Source organism: Pocillopora damicornis, chromosome 6, assembly GCF_964200805.1.
Source record: "Pocillopora damicornis chromosome 6, jaPocDami1.2, whole genome shotgun sequence".
Classification (NCBI taxonomy): domain Eukaryota; kingdom Metazoa; phylum Cnidaria; class Anthozoa; order Scleractinia; family Pocilloporidae; genus Pocillopora; species Pocillopora damicornis.
Window position 1 is genome coordinate 25,342,993 of NC_142675.1, and position 19,508 is coordinate 25,362,500.

A 19,508-nucleotide genomic window follows, 5' to 3' on the forward strand; every position below is an offset into this window, starting at 1 on the left:
TTTTCGAAAAGCGTAAGTGCATGTTGAAGTTAGTTAAAAAGTACAAAGCTTTGTTCTCTTTCGAAGGTGGAGAGGCTAGGTCAAAAATATTTACGGAAGTTTAAAACGGTCAATTTTATTACGAGCTTTGAACTTAATAGGGGTACCCAACGATGAATGAATGTTTACCTTTAATGCAAAGGCACGATTTTGTCTCATAAATAGAAAATCTTGGTCAATTTTCTTCACATTTTAAATATTCAGAGATCTCCAACCCACCCATACATAATTTCCTAAAGGAACCACTTACCCCGCATGTAATACCGTACGTTTGTGATTTATTAAAATTACTTTTGAAATAGTAAGTCCTAAAATAAGACCGTAGGGAATACTACGAATACTGCAAAGTCAAACAGACGTTAACTGAACGTGTCCTGAGATCCATTCTGAACAAAGACAATTTGTGTGAAAGGTTTTGGAAAATTCCAACACGTGTAGGCCCGTAACGCAGTTGTCGAGTTTGCGAGTTTGGACTGAGTGTCGTGACTGTTCATTGCTTGTCTTGGCTTTGCTTCAAGAAGCTCTGTGACTGATTCAGATGTCTCGAACCACTCACTTGGCTAATCAGATACTGTTTTTAATAGAACGCTGTTCCTGTCTGTCTAACCACGTGAATTTGGACGGGTGACGAAATTCTTTATTCTTGGGGAATTAAAATGGCCGCATTGTAATGCCATTCCCGTGATACTCGTGCATAGAGCGATACTAGCACTCGCAGTTCATCCAAATCGATTAAGGAACTGATCTGGGAGAAAATTCCAAAACCAGCATTCATGATCATGGATAACTTTCTCCTTTGTTATTTATATCCACGTCAACTTCTATGAATGTGCTCCAGAAATCAACCGCTATCCGGGCCGATAACAAGAATTTAATGCTTCCAGGCAGAACTTTTACTTCAAATGGAACTTGTCTGGAGAGCTTCATATTTTCAAAGTTCGCCGATATCCTCAAGTCAAATATATCTGTACTACAAATGTTGGCAATTTCAAAAGCCACACTTTGCCCCAGGCTATGGTTTCTCTTTAACAGGACCAAACAATCGTTGTCACCAACTTTCCTGATTTTTGGGGAACTTAATAAAATTGTAGAGTATTCTAACCAAGGAACACTCTTTAGTTCTGTCAACTTTTCCTTCCGTCTTTGGGAACAAATGCAAAGTTTTAGATGAACCCCTTCATCTGCGCATGCTCGGTACTTTCCAAATAGGGTTAGTCGGTCATAACTAATAAGCTCTATCTGCATTGAGTACTGATCTGCCATTTCCTTGTGCTTCACTTCCACGTGGAATATATCTTCTCTACGTTTAACAACGTCACCAGACCGTAAGTAAATGTCAAAACTCGTGATCAGTCCTCCGTCTAATTTTGAGTTGCGTTCCCGCACGTTTTGAAACCTCACAGGACGTAGTCTCTCACAAGAGCGTAACATGGAATACGTTTGTACCTTTCCATTTGTAGGTTCAGTGAATTCAGCTTGTAACATGTTATTAAGTTCACCGACGGCGAACTCCACAAGAGAAATCCTTGAGGAGTCGTTGGTGGTGGGGCTGTCCCAACCATTGCATACACATAAATTGGGTGTCCTCAGTTCGATATCGTTGCATGTTAGATTGGGTGATATGGCAGTAAATAACCCAATAGGTTTTACCAATCTCTTCAGCGGCCGAGCTAGCAGCAGAAGGGAATGGTGTAAGCTGAACATGGTCACCAGTCTTCGTTGATTGACTTCAAGCGCAGCCATGGCGCTTGGTCCCAGAAGTCTAGCAACTTTGTTTGGTACAATCATAAACAAGCTTGGATGGAACATTTCAAAGCGTCCTTCCAGGACATCAGACGTGTACTGTGTGTAGGTATTTCCATGATCTGCTAACACAATTGTAAGGGTATTTTGAGTGTTTGCCATGACAGAAACAAAGCGAGCCAGGTCAGAATCCAAAGATTGAATCCTGCGTCCTGTTTCATCATGTCCAACATTCAGAGCAGTGTACGAGAACAGCGGACGGGATTTCCTTGATGACGCTATGGTATTCGATATGTCTATTAAATATTGGAGAAAATAGCTGTGTTGTAGCTTGCCGTTGAAGCAGATCTGATCCCCTTCGGGTCCATTGAATGGTGTTTCCAGACCAAAAGAGCCTAACACCTCACAACTGGAGTGCGTCAAACCTGAAAGTAGTAGGGAAACTCTCTCATTTGAATGAAACTTCATTGATACTCTGGTGTAGATAGAGGGCTAAGAAAGCACATACTGTGTCACACACACACACACACACACACGCATACGCACGCTTTGTCATCTCTCCTCCCCCCCACCCCCCCTTCCTTCCCCTCAGTTAACCCTTGAGTTCATCCCCAGTTAAAAAACTTACAGTTCAGCTCATAAAGCCACGACGACTGTGGCAAAAGTAGACAAAACAAAGAAAGGAACCCAAAACTTTAGTTTCTGTTCCACAACAATTGTCTTATCCAGAGCTGTTTTATAATAATTATGTTTACCTGTGCTGTCGATAAAGTTTTCACTCAGTTTAATCTGTAGGTCCTCCCAGTCTTCCGCGACCAAGTCGGCCATTAATCCCCACATTCCCCACCAGCAGAGGTCTTCTTGCCACAAGGTCTGATACCCAGCCCTTTTGAAGTGTCCAAACATCACATCCGCGCGCACTGGGTCGGAAGGCTCTTGTTCGTCCTGTTCTTTTGATGGAAGCAGCTGGCCCGTGAACAGCGCGTGTTCATTTTGCGTGGTGTGGCCATGAACAGCTTGAAATAACTCGAAATCAAAAACCCTTGCTTGGGGGTTGTCTCGTCTTCCCGCCAATTTCCTGAATATCTCAATTGTTTTGGGGAGAGAACGATAAAAATGTGATCTAGAGACGGAATCTAACAGAACAATATTTATGTTGATGCTATTTCTTTGTCGCGGTTCAAAGGCCTCTTGTATTGTCGCCTGCGGGGGAACTGTTATGAGTTGCGACACCAGACTCTTGTTGCTCGACATCATGAAGCATTTTACGAATAAAAAGTTGAATTTCTCTCTAGCAGTCAAATAGGCAATGCGGGGAAGTTGAATCTCCAGCTCTGAGACAGTTTCAAATTCCCTAAGCAATTCCAGAAGGCCTTCATTGGGATCTATAGTGTACGCACTGTAAGTCAAAGAGTTTTTCTCGCTTTTGTTTACGACCTCTTCACAAACTCGGCTACTGCACTTGGCTTTAAGTATTTTCCTTCCATTATGAGCATCAGATTCCAGTGTACAAATCTCAGCGTTGTTTGTCTTACAGAGAGACAAGGAAGGCTCATAACGGAACAAGGAATCTGCAAATTCACATGCATCCATAGAGGCTTGATGAGGCTGACAAGTCCCGTAAGGAATCTTGTCTGTGTTCGGTAGATTTAACTCCTTGCACGAGCTCTTCCTGTCTGTTGTATAGGTGTTATTTTTCTGGGAATTTGAATCTGAAAAACGTTCTCTGTCGTCACTATATCTTTCTGTATCTCTTTGTTTAAGAATTTCAGAATATAATTCCACAGATTTATATGCGTAGTTTTGACGTTCATGAAGTTTTCCGTTCTCAAAACTTACAACCACTAGCTCCTCGTGACGATTTTTGGGGCCATTTCCAAATATTCTTCCTCTTAATCTAGAGAATCTTGAATTAGCACGTCCGATTTCTGGTTTTCGCATAAGTTGGATGTCATTGCCGAAGATAAGTCCAGTGCAGGCGAGATAGAAGTGCCATATAGTGACGATAATTAGGACATAAACCAAGATTTTTCGCCTCCCACGTTTTATGCCCATAAACAAACATCTGATAGAGTTCTTCACAAAATCCATAGTCTCTCATGTGCGATAACAACACAAAGTGAAATCCATTCGTGAGAAAGCTCAGTATTTTGTGTGAACTAAACGCTATAATGGTGACATCAAACAATACAATCTGTCAGTGGTCAGCCCTCAATCATTCGTGTCCGACTCCTAAAATATATGATTCGATAACATCAACAAAGAAGGCAATAGACAGTCTCAAGTGGATAAGAACAATTGTTTTGATGTTAAGGACTTTGTCACACGCACTGTCATGTTAAATAATTTGACAAATTTAACTTTTGATAAGTTCTATTAAGAAATCCAGATGTGATAAGCAAGGCTTGAAGCCTGTACCAGATTAAATGATTCGAAATTTATAACAATGTTGAGCAAAGAAATAGTTACTGAAGACCACTGGCACAAACTATTGCGGTCAAGTCGTATTATCATTGAGAGTAAAACGGTATTCGGTTGATCAACCAGAGAGAACCATTAGTAAATCAAGAGAGAGAATTTCGTTTGACTCAGAAAGGACCTGATAAATACTCCATAGACCCTCCCATATAAATTGCTGGGTATTGAGATGAAAAACTGTTTTAACTTTCTGATTATTTCAAAGTTTCTACTTCCATAATGAAGTCCTTCCACAAATAAATTGAATATGAAATAAGTCTTTGTCCTCAGCAATTATTCGAAGCGAGACGTTACCGAATAAAATGTTTGTCATTATTCCAAGCTAGCAGGATCAGTATAATTGTGATGGGGACGGAAACCTGGATATCATAAGAGCAGTTTTCATCACCGTTTCAATCGCTCTGCCAGATATCGACAATTAACCACATATTCAAATTGTTTGTAGAATATCTGTAAACTGAAAAAGTGACCTTCGATTGAAAATGTATACAGGGAAAAAGCTTAGCCGGACATCGACTACGCAAAAGTAAAGCCTAAACTGAATGTGTCGATTGTCTCCACAACGAAGACACGCTCGTAATTGAGACAGATGATTAACGTTGCGATGGCATTCTGTTAGATTCCGCTGCGTCCGTGACTAAAACCGAATCGACTATCTGTATAGTAATGTAACTAACCTGATCTGAGAAAGGGAAATTATCAAGCGAAGATTACAAGTTGAATTACTTCCTTTGCCGCAAGTCGCCGAACCCAAAGACTAAATCATTAGAGTCACATGTGATTTACTCTGTGTAGTGACCCGAGAATGTGCCCAAATACCGTGTTTTAACTGTAATTATCACTGGCGGATGATTTCTGACCGTGTTTGCGTGTCGACCCAAGCATGTAGGATATCTTTTAATCCACTTGAATCTGACTCGGAAATTCTACACCACAAACTTTCATAAGCCTCTTACTGAGCTCTCAAGTACGGTACTTTCCCCTCTAAAAGTTCTATCCAGAAACTGATAGCGTCTCATAACGATCTCAAATGTTTGAAGATCATTTGTAACTCATTTAGTTTTCGTTAGAGCTGTTATAGTCGAAAGAAATTTCTCGCGCTCAGATGTGTACAAATACGGCCCTTCGTCATGTTTCAAATATTCAAAAACTATTTGTCTGCCAGACCGCTCCAACTTATTATGCTGTCATACGTAGGATAAAAGCCGGATTTGTTGTCGCGTGATACTTTGAGATATTCCATGACTCAAATAAAGGGACATAAATGATTTTTCCGCATTTTAGACTATTAAACTTATTGACGTGTTCAATGTGTGAGCTGCATTAAGATAATGCTGTTTAGATATTTACATTTTCTTGTGCTATAAAGAATTTATTGTTCTCTGATGAGTATTTAACCTCTCTTGCGCTCCCTGTTAGCCTGTCTTGAATAAGTTCCTTATCGAAGTCGATAAACTTATGATCGGACTTAATGAATAATTGACAGATCTTTGTTTAATAAGGGGATTTTTGGTTATCTGCGGTCCTCGGTTGTCAAAAGTAAAAAGTTATTAACGAGGAAAGTCGTAATTCTTGACAATTTTAGATCGTCGACACAAGACATCGGAAACAATTAGGCGAGAGAGCCTTGATGATGTGTTTGATGGTCTTTAATGTAAATTGGATGACTCTAGGGGAGGTGTCATGGCTGACTGGGATTATTTGTTATTTTGAAAATCAAGGATTTAATTGATTCTTTCTTCCTGTGGCATCGTTTATCCCTAACTTTCGCGAATCCTGCCAAACTAGGTTAAAAGACTGTACTCGCCCCCAACCTAACAAAGCAGTTTTTTATGGTGAAAGAATTAAAATGACATATCAAATGTTGATTAAAATACCAGGAAGTATTTTCCTGTACTCCTGATCAAGTATCAATTAATTAGATAGCCGTATTGTATAAGATTGATGTTTACTCAAAACCCAAAGCCATACGACATTTTGAATACTGAATAAGGAAAAACGTGAGGCCGAGAATGGAAATCATGACAAACTAAGTGTAAGTACTTTTGTTTTGGTTTGGTTTACTTTTCTTATCTCATACCTCCTGGTTAGTGTTTTTTGTTCAGTTTATTATAGTTTTTTTCGTCAGCTACTCCTTCAGTTTCGCACGTTTTCATACCGATTACTATTGTAATCGGGAATTGTTCGGGAATAGGAGCCCGCGCTCCTTCCCAACCCTCTCCACCGAACCCACTCTTCTCTCGGAGGGGCAAAGACCGGACACGAGAGAGCGGCGGAAGTCGAGGTTATATTAGTGTTAAGGCGACTGAAAATGGAACAATGAATTATCTCAGAGAGTCCATTCCAGGATTGAAATGTGTCTATTTTTGTGACTTGGTTCTGGAGTGATTTGAAGAAAATTAATTTCAGTTTATATCCTCTTGTTTGGAATTGCTACCAATTTTTGAAGCGGTTTCCATACGCCACGGTGTAAGGCAAGGAAATATAGTACACTGACCTGTGTGAGTTTCTTTATGGGAGAAGTCGAACCTTATTCAGACCTTGGTGAACATCAGAACTTTAATGAAAAACAAGTTAATCATCCACTTAACGGAAATAAAACTTAATTGTACCGTCGAAAATTAATTTAGAAACAAGTTGTTTCTCTACTTCGTTTCTAACGGCGTTCGCCTGGACGGGGCCGATGGATAAATCATACATTCTGTTGGTATAAATACTGCCGGTTGAACACTTACACTAGAATAGAGTTGAAATGAAATGTGGCTGTTGAGATAATATATTTTCACACAAAATCTTGCGTGAACTAAAATTTGATTTTGCGATGATTTCCATTCTCGGTCTCGCCTTTTTTATTTTTTCAATTTTCCTCGGTAACAATGATTGCCGATTGCTTTCAGTTCACAAAATCTTTTCATCAATCACGAGTGAATATTTTTTCCTATTTTTATCCTTGAATAACTTGATTCCCTCTGTTAAATCTTTTATTATTGATATGCTTGTGAATATTGGTATTTCTTTGTGATCAAACGAAATGCTTTGTCAGTTTCATCAGATTTGATAGATCATTAATCCTAGATGTAAATATACATAGCCAAGGGGAAAATTCCAAAATTGTCTGGGACGTGAAATCAAGATGATTGTCAAAATTGTAAAAATATTCCAGCAGGTTTAGAAGCATCCCACGGTTTCCCCTGTTAACAATTCATGAGAAACAAACAAAAGTTTTTACACTGTATTAGTGAGTCCTAGTGGTTACGGTAATGAGTAAAATTTTCCAAGCTCCTTCCATTTTCTGCCCTCATAATTTCTCTCGCGCGTTCAATTGACTTTTTTACTGCAAAGGAAAATGCAGGGGAACCAATAAAATAGTTTGATACAACTTTACACTTGATCACTGTACAACAAAGTATTCTGTATGTTCGGTAAGAGAATTTTCTACATACTTTATCGTTCAGTCTACCGATGCAAGGTGTCTTTTTCCTTCACTTGGTTTCGATTTGTTAAGATAATTAAAGAGCTTCGTAATGCTTATCATTTTGAAATTCCACTCTCATTGACTGGTGACTTAGCAACAAAAGGCCATGTGAAAAGATTGATCAGTTTTCTCTGCGTTGTGAGTCTTACGGATAAAGACAGGGGAAGGGAACTACGATAAACAATGACCTTTTTCTGGTTTTATCAAACATCGTTTACAATAAAGTTATCAAAGTCTTATGAAGTGTTGTATTTCTCGGGATATAGCTCTGATAAAGCCAATAAATAAGGCGAAAGTGTTACTATCATTAGTTTACCACCATTACTATAAAAATATACAAGAATATCGACCGATTAATTTTCTGAGAAAAATATCAAGATTTCATGGGGAATTTTATGTACGACTCTGTCATTTAGAATTCAATCGGCAATTTGAACCCGACAGCAAGAAATTGTCAAGTGCTGGCAGAAACTTTGCACAGCTTTTCAGCTGCTGCTAATGGCGTAAAGGAAACCTTGTAGGGTGACAAATCCTCTGCAATTTGGGAGATAAAAGAAAAAGCCGCTGTTTGTAGACTGCATGAAAGAAAAAAATATTTTTTTTACGTCCTCCAGTGTCAGAATTACGACTCAGTAAGCATCTTTCATATCATTTGCATCTATTAGGGTCGAAAAGTCCTCTTGTATTTACACTTAGTGCAAATTAAGCAATCTTTCTAAGTCTACCACTTTTTGTTCAATTGTTCAGCGGTGACTAAAAGTAATTTGCATTTGCTCTCTTTCCAATATCGCAAGCAGCAGCCAAACCTGCGTAGAGAACGATCGCTTATGAATGGAATCAAGGATTCTTACAATTTTTATCAATTAATAAGGTAAGTTACCATTAATCTCGGTTTGTACCTTAAATCTGATATCGGCGACTTAAGTAAAAAAAAGCAAATTGAGCACTTTTTACAATTTGACTGTTTCTGGCAAAATGTTTGGCACTGAATTTGAATATCTTATGTTTCTGAGAAAATGATGAGCAAGCTTTCGACTGATTTCAATGGTAAACCATTTCATTATAGCATAATATTGTGAGTAATAATTCACCTTCGCCACTGAACATTTTGTTGCATTCGAGTATCAGTTTCATCTCAGCTGGAAAGAAAAAGAGAATATGATGTTGCCCCTTTAGTAGAAAAGAAAACAATAATAATAATAATAGATGTAATAATAACTCAGTTCTCAGCACTTGAGGACGTTGAGTCAAATCAAACGGCGAGTTTTAGCAGAACACGAGAAGTAATCCACTTGGATGTAATAGAAATGCTAATTAATTCAGTTTATGAGACAGCTGTTTAATCATCAGTTTTATGGCTTTGGCTCGAAACGAATATTTAGGACCTGAGGGGATTTTTTTCTTTTTTTCTTTGAGTTTCAGGTCAATATTGTTGAAGAAGCTTGGGACGAGTCACAACTCAACAAAGAGAAATGCGTCTGTATCTTCATCTTCTTCAATGGCTTGATGAAGTTCAAATTGTTCTACAATCAATTAATTGAAAAGTCTCCTGTTAGTTTTTACTCATTTCATAGGGAAAGGGAAACGGAAAATGCATCTGACTAGTCAGGTGCGTCATCATACTTTAAAAGTCTAGTTGATTTTACCTCGAGGTGGCTAAGGAAAGTTGTTGAAATGAAAATTGCAGAAATGAAACTCATTTTGCGTTGCCGTACAACTTCTATTTTTGTGGGTTTTGAGGTGAGGCTGGACATGAAAGATACTATCGCCCAAAGTTCAAAAATAAATCCTTTTGTTAGTTACAGTGACTTGATACTCATAACCAACTGAAATTAAATTATAACTGTGATCAAGCATTTAGCAATGAGTCAATCAAAATAAGAAAAATTCAGGAGAAGTCGTACGATTCGTCATTTATTTTGCCCTCGTGGTTTTGGTAAAGACGAAGTTCGGGCAAGAAATGTGCTATATATTATCAGGATGATGCTGCAATTTTTTTTACCTTTCAAATTCATTTTTTAATTTCTTTGTTTCTAAAAAGGTGATAAAAAACCTTCTTTGTGACAGAAATATCGCTATTGATAACTCTGTTTTCATAATCTGTTTTCCGGTAGCAGAAAGGTAGATGAAGAACCATGCTGAAGTCCAACATGATTGCTTGCAAAAAATCACCCGGGAATATTCTGCAGATGGCGGCCTTGGTGACTCTTTCTTTACTAATACTAAACTGGTACCTTTTTGGGAATGGGATACAGTGGAATTACAACATTTATTCGGAGAATTTTACAAATACAACAGAGTCACCTTCGATTTGCCCAATGTTGTCTCTACAATCCAATGTAAGAGCCACATATGGTTTATGTCAACCTCACAAACCGAGTGAAGCTTCCTGTATGTTTACTCGAGAACTTTACGCCATAAAACCTGAACTATTGGAATGTAAAGAGAAAGGTGCTGGGGATGTTTGCAAAATGAAAATCACCAGAACTAAGAAGGAAAGCAAGATTTCCTTTACCTGCAGTCAAACGGTATGTCGGGAAGGAAAAAGAGATTCTTTCAAAGTTCTAAGTGTGGATCCCGGAACCGGATTGGCGACCATTGTAAATGAATTTCACTCAGTGAAGACACTTGAAAGAGGACTACCGAACATTGTAAGAAGAAATACGCAAAATAAATTGAACTTTGTTTTTATCGAATGCACAAACCACCAAGGTAAGAGAGTGTCACAATTCCTTGCGGTCGACCCCGATTTCACCATCGAGAAAACAGAAACTGTGAGAAATAAAAATCACATCAATGTGGTCGTCCTCCTCATAGATTCTATTTCTAGAGCTCATTTTTACCGATCTTTACCAAGAACAATCGCAACATTTCAAAACTGGCGAGAAAACCCAGATTCGGTTCCCGCAAATGTCTTTGACTTTGAACTTTTTCAGGCCCTACACGGTCACACTGCTGAAAACGCGCAAGCACTCTTCACTGGAAATGTCTTCCCGATTGAATTAAAAGGTACAACGCCGCCAGTCAATATGTCTGCGATGTTTGGGCATTATAAGAGAGCTGGGTACCATACAATGTATCAAGAAGATTTGTGTTGGAAAGGGATCTGGGGACTAATGGTTGATCATGGAGTAAGGCAATGGAGTGACCTCCAAGACAAGATGAAAAATACCTTCATAGATCACACGGGTAGGTTTGGATAAAGCATAAAACAATTTACACAAATAAATGTCAGTCATATTGTATTCACTGGCTCTCTTCGCGGTTTTCAAACCTTTTTTGGTGGGAGTGATTAAAGGAACCGACTCGCTAGGTGAGAGATTTAGTTTTTTTTCTGACATGATATTTCGCTGTGGTTTTGTTTAAGGCCTGACGCATTCCAGTTGTAAAATCCTTTCATCATTGGGAGTAACAACTCCCTTTAATGGGCCTTATGGGGACCAAATCTGCTATAATGGAAAGTTTCAACACTCTTACTTTCTTCGTTACACAACTGACACACTTCACGCTATCGGCAAGTCACGTGACGCTCGCCCACTTTTCTCTCACACTTCACTCAACGTTGCCCACGATCACAGAAGTATCCGCACGCAAACCCTGGATATCAGTATGGAGAATTACGTGAGGGCCGTGGCGAAGGAGCAGAACACTTTAACAGTCATTCTGGCGGATCATGGAAACACATATACGAGATACAGTTCAGAATTGTTGGAGGGGCGCTTTGAGATGTTCCATCCGTCCCTATTCATCATTGTTCCTGACAGAGTAGCGGCGCTCTTAGGGAGGAAAGCAATGTCTGCTCTAGGAGAGAACCAACGGAGGCTTGTCACCATGATAGAGTTACACCATTCTCTAATGGTGTTGGTCAACCCCCTATCCGGAAATGTTAAGCTAAAGGGGTTGTTTTCACCCATCGCTATGAACCGTACGTGTGATGCTTTGGAACTAAGGCTGCCAAACTTGTGCGTGTGTGAGGGTTGGGATGTACCAGCAAATAATGACACTTCACGTGTTCCTATCGCTGAGTTCGCGATGGGTCAGTTGAACAATCGCTTGGAAAATCAAATACAGAACATTTATGAACGATCCTGTCAAAGATTGCAACCGTTATGGTTTGAAAATATTCGAGAAAGAAGCTCGACAAAAGACAGATCTCTGATCACTTCGATGGATATTCGAGTTAAAGCAGGAGATGTTGTTCCTCAAAGGGAAGACGTATTTCATGTGGAAGTAATGACAAGGGAAATGTTAGGAGAAAATTCTTTACAAATGACCTTGGTCTCTTTTGATCGTCTGACATTATTTGGAAAATACGCAGAGTGCGCCGATAATGATGTTGACCTTAAATTATGTGTGTGCTCACAGAAAGCAATACAGAAGAAGTTAATGGTGGCGTCTTCGTCAGAACACTGGGTGCATTTTGGACAACGCCCAGTTGTTAGAAAACTTAATAATACAAATTGTTTATGGCTGATTACATGGCCTTTTGCTAAAAACACATCGAACACCTATGAAGTAGCCAACTTGTGTCATAGTCAGACTTATCGAGTTAAGATATACGTGAAGAAAGTTTCTAACATAAAATTTTCTTGTGAGCTCCCTGTAACATTAACTGTTACACCTGGTAATGTATTGTTTGCATTTTCAGTTCGAAAGCACATCAGTTATTGGGATGCTAACATAGAAGTTTATACTGAGGTTGAAAAGAACTAGAGATTATTGCTGACACACATGTCCGTATTTCATCAGCCTGTGGGATCTGCATCTGAAATATCTGTGGATTTCGCTTAAATAGTTAAAGAATTACTTGAAAGTAACTTCATGATAGATAAAAACAAAACAAAAGTATCTGAAAACTGAACAAAACTCGTGTCTGCAATTTTTTTTTTACCTGAGGAATGGATGTATTTCTGGAGGGGAGAGTGAAGGGGGAGCTCTTTCACAAAATGAATATGAATTTTCCAGCTTCAATAATGACAGATGATAAACGATGAATTATGTTGACAGAAATACCGGAGGTCAAGTATATTCGTTACACGAGGTCACACAACTCGGGTAATATTTACAGTGAAAATTTGCATGTTTGAGCGGTCGAACGAAAAAGATCATTTCTCGAAAACTAAAATATATTTTCACAAAAAAACTACACCACAATTATCAGGACATATTGGGCTACAAACTATAAAAGTAGGGGTGAAAGCAAATTTTGGGTGACTTGCCACTGTTTATCTGATGCATGCTGACATTAGCTCTTAAGAGCTGTCTCTGTAAGAGCGGTCCGGTCGATTTTGCTTGATTTCGCTCATTTCTTGTGTGTTGTAAGACATTCATGTACCTATACTAAAATCACAATCCGTATGATCGGATCTCTTTATTTTTCAGAGTTTTACGGAAATTAAATTTCACTCGAGCGAAGGTCTGTCGTGACACTTTTCAAGACTTTAATTTGAGACAACTTTGGATGACAATTTACAAAAAACTACGGAACTCAGCAAAAAACAAATACCACAGCCATGTATATTAATTAACTCTATCTTATCCATCAAGGCGACTTTCGTGAACATCACGTTTCAATCAAGCAAACAAAAAGACTTAAATGACACCTTATCGGTTCGCTTAAGTCACACACGCGAAAACCGATCAAATTCAAGGTAAATTTTTGAAAAAGTGAGGCGTTCTTAACTGATCCAACTAACATAGCTAGGAAGCAGATGCCATAGAAAAGGTAACTACAGAAAAAAACTTTGCGGCCCGACCTTTATGAAAACTTTGTAACTCCACGAGTAGGTAGATCTAAAACCGTCAGAAATACATAAGAAAGCAATTCAAATGAACTTTACTTTCTATTAAAGCGGCAAAACTTGAAATTGTTTATTAAACTTACCATTCCTACATCCCCATGCGACCATTTCTTTCAACAATTCAAACACTACGACTAGTGTTCGAATTCCCCTCGTCGATTCCACCGTAAGAAACAACCTGCGCCACCTAAGCTTCGAATCGAATGTGAAGTACGAATCACATACACAACTGCGATTTTCTGATCGACAAGAATGGTGATCAGGAAGCGATCGCCATGTTTACCTCATAAACGTGACCGCTGATCAGCAGCTGAGTGAAAACAGTGCGGCTCAGCGGCGAGGGGTAGGGTGAGGGGTGGGTGCGGGTAGATTATCAGAAGATTTTTGGGAACATTCAAATATATTCATTAAAGTATCATAATATGCTTTAGGATTCTCAGTCTTAGTGCGAAGGCGTGCTTTGTGTTGCAGACAACTTTTGTTTAACCCTTAACGTACCAACTACGCATATATGCGTAGAAATATACGACGTGATTTTAACGCGCAATTGTGGTGAATTATTGGGGCTTGGGCACTGGTGTTTCATTTCAAATGACTTAACATAAAGTATAGTTTGAGGCAGTGAAAGAAAATGGCCGATTTGGCGAGTTGTATTAAAGAATTTGGAAATTTAAATTTCGAGTGTGTATTGTCTGTGGTTTTTTAAAAATGGCGGCGTGCGAAATATCTCCTGAAGCATTCTGTGCGACTGGAAGCGATGAAAACGATGTGGAAATCGAATTTATCGACGAAGACAATTTACCTTCGGCTTGTATCAGTGTTTTGGAGCATCCCGAGTCAGAAGAAGAGATTGACTCCGATGATTTGGCAGAATCTAGTGGAGATGAGTCAGAAGAACTGGAAAGTGAACAAGATGAAGACCCAGAGGAGGAAGAAGAAGTATCGGCATAGAGCGAAGAAATAACGAGAAGGGATGATATTGATTTCAGTGAACTCGTGGGATTGGCAGCAAATGTAAACATTAGATCTTTGACATCAAGCAAAGGGTTTTTTGATCTGTTCTTCACTGCTCAGGTATGGGAGTTGTTAGTTGCTCAGACTAATCTGTATGCAAATCAGAAACGAGGAGCTGCAGAAAAGTCTGTGTGGTATCCAGTGTCTGTGGAAGAAATGAAAGGTTGGGTTGCCATTTGTTTGTGTATGGGAATTATTAACAATTATTAAAAGTCAGCTCATATGCAAGGCTAATGAGAGGTGCTGTGTGGTATTATAAGATTTTTTTCTATATTGTAGAAGTGTGTGTTTCAAATGCACACATATTGGAGAGAAAATCTCCATGTCATACCACTAGAACTGCTTTAGACTTCAGAAAGTCATTGATAAGTCACTTGATTGAAGGAAAGTCCTTTAGAAGGGACACTCAAATGTGGCCACCACCCACTTCAGAAATTCGATTTAATCAAGAACACTTTCACCACCTGGTAAGCAACGACAAAAGATCTACTTGCAAGGTTCACTTACAGCATGTAGGTACCTTTTATAGCTGTGCAGTATGTGGAGTATGCATGTGCCTGGAGCCCTGTTTCCTCAGGTATCACACATTGAGAGACTTCTATTTCAATGATGAAGATCATGAAGGCCCCAGATGTCTGAAAGAAGGAAGAGGGAGGCCTCGCACCAGAGGAAGAGGAAGAGTTCTCCAAAATTGAACATGCATAGACAAATTTGATAATTGAAAAGAAATAACAAAGGCAAGGTGATATATGAGACAATAAAAGTGACTTACTCTAAGACTTTCTCAAGATTAGATTTTGTTACTAATAAGATAATTCATGCCCTTACAATAATCTTAATGGGTCAAATTTGTGTGCAGAGAAGTGTTTTTAACCCTTAAAATGATATTTTCAATGTGTGAAGGTCATGATTTTTTGAGAAAAAGCAATAGTTCTAAAATTTATTTGTTACAGGATTCTTTCAATTAGTCCTTCTTGAAACTTCCAATAATTATGCTAATTATGCCTGCCGTGACGTCATCGTATGATGTGTATCCCATAATAAGTTAAACAAATTGATAGAAAATTTTCCACTGGTTATGAACATATATGGTCATATGGGGCTTTATTAAAAAGAAATTGATCTACAACTGATTTTGTAAACATCACTCGGGTTTCTCCAAAAAAAATAACATACCCGTGGTATGTTAAGGGTTAATTTGCTTAGTATTCTTTTTTTTCTTTCAAATACATTTCGTTCCAAAAAGGACTGGCATCAATTCATAGATTTATAAACAAATCTTTACCATGGAAAAAATTTGTTTAGATAGTCGAGATAACCATTGAACCTCTTGTATCACATCAGTAGTAAAGTGTCTTGTCTTTGTCCAACTCCGAGAACGTTAAGCGGCAAAGACGCGAGACACGAGTCTCGCGTCTCGCGGCTTCTCCATGCTCACAGGATACGCGTGACCTCATTATCTTTTAAGAAGAATAAGAGACTGCTCGCAGTCTGTATTCCGTTTAACCATTTCATAGGAGTGACGCGAGTCTCTTCAATTGAGTGAAAAAGTCACAAACCCTTCTTTACCTCACGAGCGTAACCACTGACCACCATGAATTGCAGTAGGCTTCTCCCTTGGCGCGGAAATTGAAATCGTATCGAGTATACAAAGTTAAAGTGAGTTCCTTTAGATCTCTTAAACTTGTATCGCGTTGGAAACAATTAAAAGTACAGGAAGAAGTCGTTCGTTAGCGAGACGTTCATTATGTCTCAGGACTGCTTTTTGAATAGCAAAGATGGAAAAAACTGTGGTTCATCGCGTGGCTTAAGTGGTTTCGTACGGCTGTCTGAATGTAGTGATGAAGTAAAACATCATCTGATAAGCTGCCACCTGTCTAAAGAGGTCCTAAGTGAAAACGAGCTAATCCTGGCAAGGACTGGCCAATTTCACCTCGCTCAGGAGGATAAACAAAAAATGTGGATTTGCTATAGGCATCCCCACACGTTGGGGAAGTTTTGGAGAAGTGCAAAGGTAACATGTCAGTATCCTGATTATGATGCTGTCATTAAGCGTATCCAAGGTAGAGATGTAATTACCTTGCATATTTCTTAGGACATTCAAAAGCTGTCTGGCGTTATTCTTCCAGTTGGATCAGGTAGTCTTCAGTAACATTTTCTGTTATTTATTTTTGTCCCGTGACATGTCTGCTCATAAAGAGAAGAAAGTCTTTATTACATTAAGGGTACTTAAGTACATATCACGTCGAAAAAATATAGATCTATATATGTGTAAGTGCTTTTAATTGCAGATGGAAATATGAACAAAGTTCTTTGGATGATAATTAATAATGTTTTTGTAGAAGATCAAATCACTGACAACGCAATACACTTATTCATGCGTATGGTTCACAATTATTTGCAGTCAGTTTTCCTCAGTTTGTATGATTCTCATTAACTAGTATAATTAAATTTGCGAACTAAAACACCCCTTATTTGCTTAAGAATAATAAAAGTAAACAGTGCATGTCGGTTTTCAATCCTTATGGATGCTACTGGGCTTCACTTTAACTGAGAAATTTGTCATCGCTTACCTCAACTCTCTGTGTCCCATGCCGTAAGAAGCACAAGAAGAAAGTTGATGATAGTGAGTCTTGGCTGAGACAAGAAATAACAGAGAAGAATCTACAGTCCCCAGAAACGCCACTTTTAGACACGAGACAACTAAGGTAAACTGAATCAAGTGGTATTTGTTTTATTTAAAACTATCGTTCAGATTATAAGATACGTGAATTACTCTTCCCACTAATTTTTTCTTTACATTCTGTAAATCAAAATTTTCAGTAATTATTAAGGCGTTATTGTTGATCGTCTTAATAGTTACAGTTTCCAGGATCCAAGGGGAACAAAAGAGAGAACAATTTTCTGTGTAGTTAGGCAAGGCAACGTACCGTCTTTATACTTCTTCCGGCGTGATAACGATGATGATGACAACAATGGGTAAAAAGCACCATCCACCAATAATGACGATTATCATAGTTACAAATAAATCTGAGTTATAGCCCTGAAAAAAATCTCAAGGGGTCCTTTAAAGCATCCACTTCATCTCGCCAGAAGTCAAAGTTGCCTACACTCATTCTAAGGTTCGTGCGATTTTACGACGAATTTTCAATTCCGGTGTGTTACGCGCGCGACTTTTGATGGAAAAGACTTGCACGCGCCATAACTAGAAATAACGTGTCAGCTGAATGCATCAAATTTCTATCAAAAGTTGCCCGCGTAACACCCCGGAAGTGAAAATACGTCGTAAAATCACACGAACCAGAAATAAAATTTGCGGAAAACATTTCTATTTTGTCCGGGTACCTGTCATTTTTTGGCTTGCACGCATCATTCATGATGGCATTTCGAACAGAAAAGTTTCGGGAAAAGCTATCTAGTACAATTTTCTGTAAGCCATAAAATGCCTTTTTTCGCTGTTTCTTAAAATCTGCGAGATAACTTTTTGTCATGCTGTCTGAGAAGTTAAAGGATTTAAAGGTGTAATCGTTCCAAATGATCCGGACAAGCTTTACGAGGCCCGGGTAACGGCAACAGAGAAACGGATTTCACACGGCATACTCGTATTAACAACAGCATACAAGAATGCACCGACAAAGAATCTAAAAATTCAAATTCTTAGCCTGTATGTTCTGAATTACTCGACTGAGGAGCTAAAGAAACTTCACGAGCCTTTCGAGAAGCTAAATGATCGGCAAATAAAGAAAGCGAGACGTCAAGCGAAGATGAATGAAAGGAAGCGATTATCGTGTGCGCATAGACATGATGAAACTAGATCCCTTTTTTTACCTTCGTTGACCGACCTTATTTCTACAAGATGTTGCTTATAGTCAACGAACCCTCAAACTAGAGAGTGGCGAACGTTTAGCGATGCCTAACATCATCCGTACCGTCACTAGGTCTACTATGATTGCGCAGTATTTGGTATTTTGTGAAGATGATGGCTTTCAACCACTAAGTCTTGCAACGATGTACCGCGTCCTTAAAGCGAGGGAAGCGTCTCTGCGTAAGTCTTTGCAAGGGCTGGACAATGTATCCGCTGACGGTGCCGAAAGTTTCCAAAGGATAACCCGAATTGTTGAAGAACTTGAAGAAGAGTACAGAGTGAGCAAGGATTGGTGTTCAGATGTTAGGAACCGCCTTATGAAGGCGAAGTGCTGCCTAAAAACTGAGTATCGCGTTCATTGTCGCGACGAAGACAGCCGTTGTGCAGACCACTGCAGGAAGTTCGCTCTTAGTGATCCCTTTGATGAAGACTTCAAACACCAGTGTTTGCACGACCTTTTATCAAAGTGTGACAGTTGCAAGAAACTAAGATTGTTCTTCAATCCGTGGAGGGAAAAATCAATGAACTTTGCTCTTCGATGTACTCCAAAGAACAACATGATGATCTTCTTTATGACTTTGGAAAATCCGTCAACTTCATCAACGAATGGAAATGCCATATTCTCCAATGCGAAAGCCAAGAGATCGCAAAACAAAGCTTCAAACAAAACCTGACAGAATATTCAGTGTTTATAGTAATGGATTGGGCAATGAAGTTCTTACAGAGCGATTTCGTGAAAAGCAGTGCGATTGGTATGCTAAGAGGGGAATGAACTAGCACGTTAGCTGTGCTATCACGAGTGATGGAAAGGGGAATTTTTTTCGTTTCCTTCTACAACCACCTATTCAACAGTTGTTCACAGGATTGGTTCTCTGTGCTGTCCATCTTGGAGAGTCTCCTAATCACTGTTCGCTCCTCAATTCCAAAGGTAAAGAAGGCTTATCTAAAATCAGATGAAGCCGGTTGTTATTACAATAGCCAGCTTATTGTTGCCGCCCGTGATGTTGGAGAGCGTGTAGGTGTGTCACTTCCGAGATACGACTTTTCTGAGCCACAGTCTGAAAAGACGCATGCGACAGAATCCTATTTCCTT

General features: G+C 39.0%; 2 protein-coding genes and 1 pseudogene across 8 annotated transcripts; 2 read left to right on the top strand and 1 right to left on the bottom strand.

Annotated features, from left to right (window-relative positions):
* Positions 1-99: 99 nt before the first annotated feature.
* On the bottom strand, positions 100-13,822 carry LOC113680411 (uncharacterized). Of its 4 annotated transcripts, none has more exons than XM_089209819.1 (3): positions 13,620-13,822; positions 2,538-3,948; positions 100-2,207 (listed from the first exon to the last, which is right to left on the bottom strand). In XM_089209819.1, the coding sequence occupies exons 2-3, from the start codon at positions 3,871-3,873 to the stop codon at positions 817-819; spliced, it is 2,727 nt and encodes a 908-aa protein (XP_089065945.1). In that variant the 5' UTR covers positions 3,874-3,948; positions 13,620-13,822; the 3' UTR covers positions 100-816. The 4 variants fall into 4 exon arrangements, with proteins under 4 accessions (XP_089065945.1, XP_089065944.1, XP_027053245.2 ...); XM_089209818.1 differs by lacking the exon at positions 13,620-13,822 and adding an exon at positions 4,938-5,139; XM_027197444.2 differs by lacking the exon at positions 13,620-13,822 and adding an exon at positions 4,938-5,076 and having other exon boundaries at positions 2,538-4,014.
* LOC113680905 (uncharacterized) lies at positions 8,497-12,601 on the top strand. Of its 4 annotated transcripts, none has more exons than XM_089209823.1 (4): positions 8,510-8,606; positions 9,158-9,344; positions 9,850-10,924; positions 11,103-12,601. In XM_089209823.1, exons 3-4 carry the CDS (start codon positions 9,871-9,873, stop codon positions 12,446-12,448), a joined length of 2,400 nt encoding a protein of 799 aa, XP_089065949.1. In that variant the 5' UTR covers positions 8,510-8,606; positions 9,158-9,344; positions 9,850-9,870; the 3' UTR covers positions 12,449-12,601. The 4 variants fall into 4 exon arrangements, with proteins under 4 accessions (XP_089065948.1, XP_089065949.1, XP_089065946.1 ...); XM_089209820.1 differs by having other exon boundaries at positions 8,511-8,606; positions 9,853-10,924; XM_089209822.1 differs by having other exon boundaries at positions 8,497-8,606; positions 9,158-10,924.
* A 271-nt stretch (positions 13,823-14,093) lies between the features above and the next one.
* On the top strand, positions 14,094-15,327 carry LOC149044615 (uncharacterized; annotated as a pseudogene).
* The last annotated feature ends 4,181 nt before the right edge of the window (positions 15,328-19,508 follow it).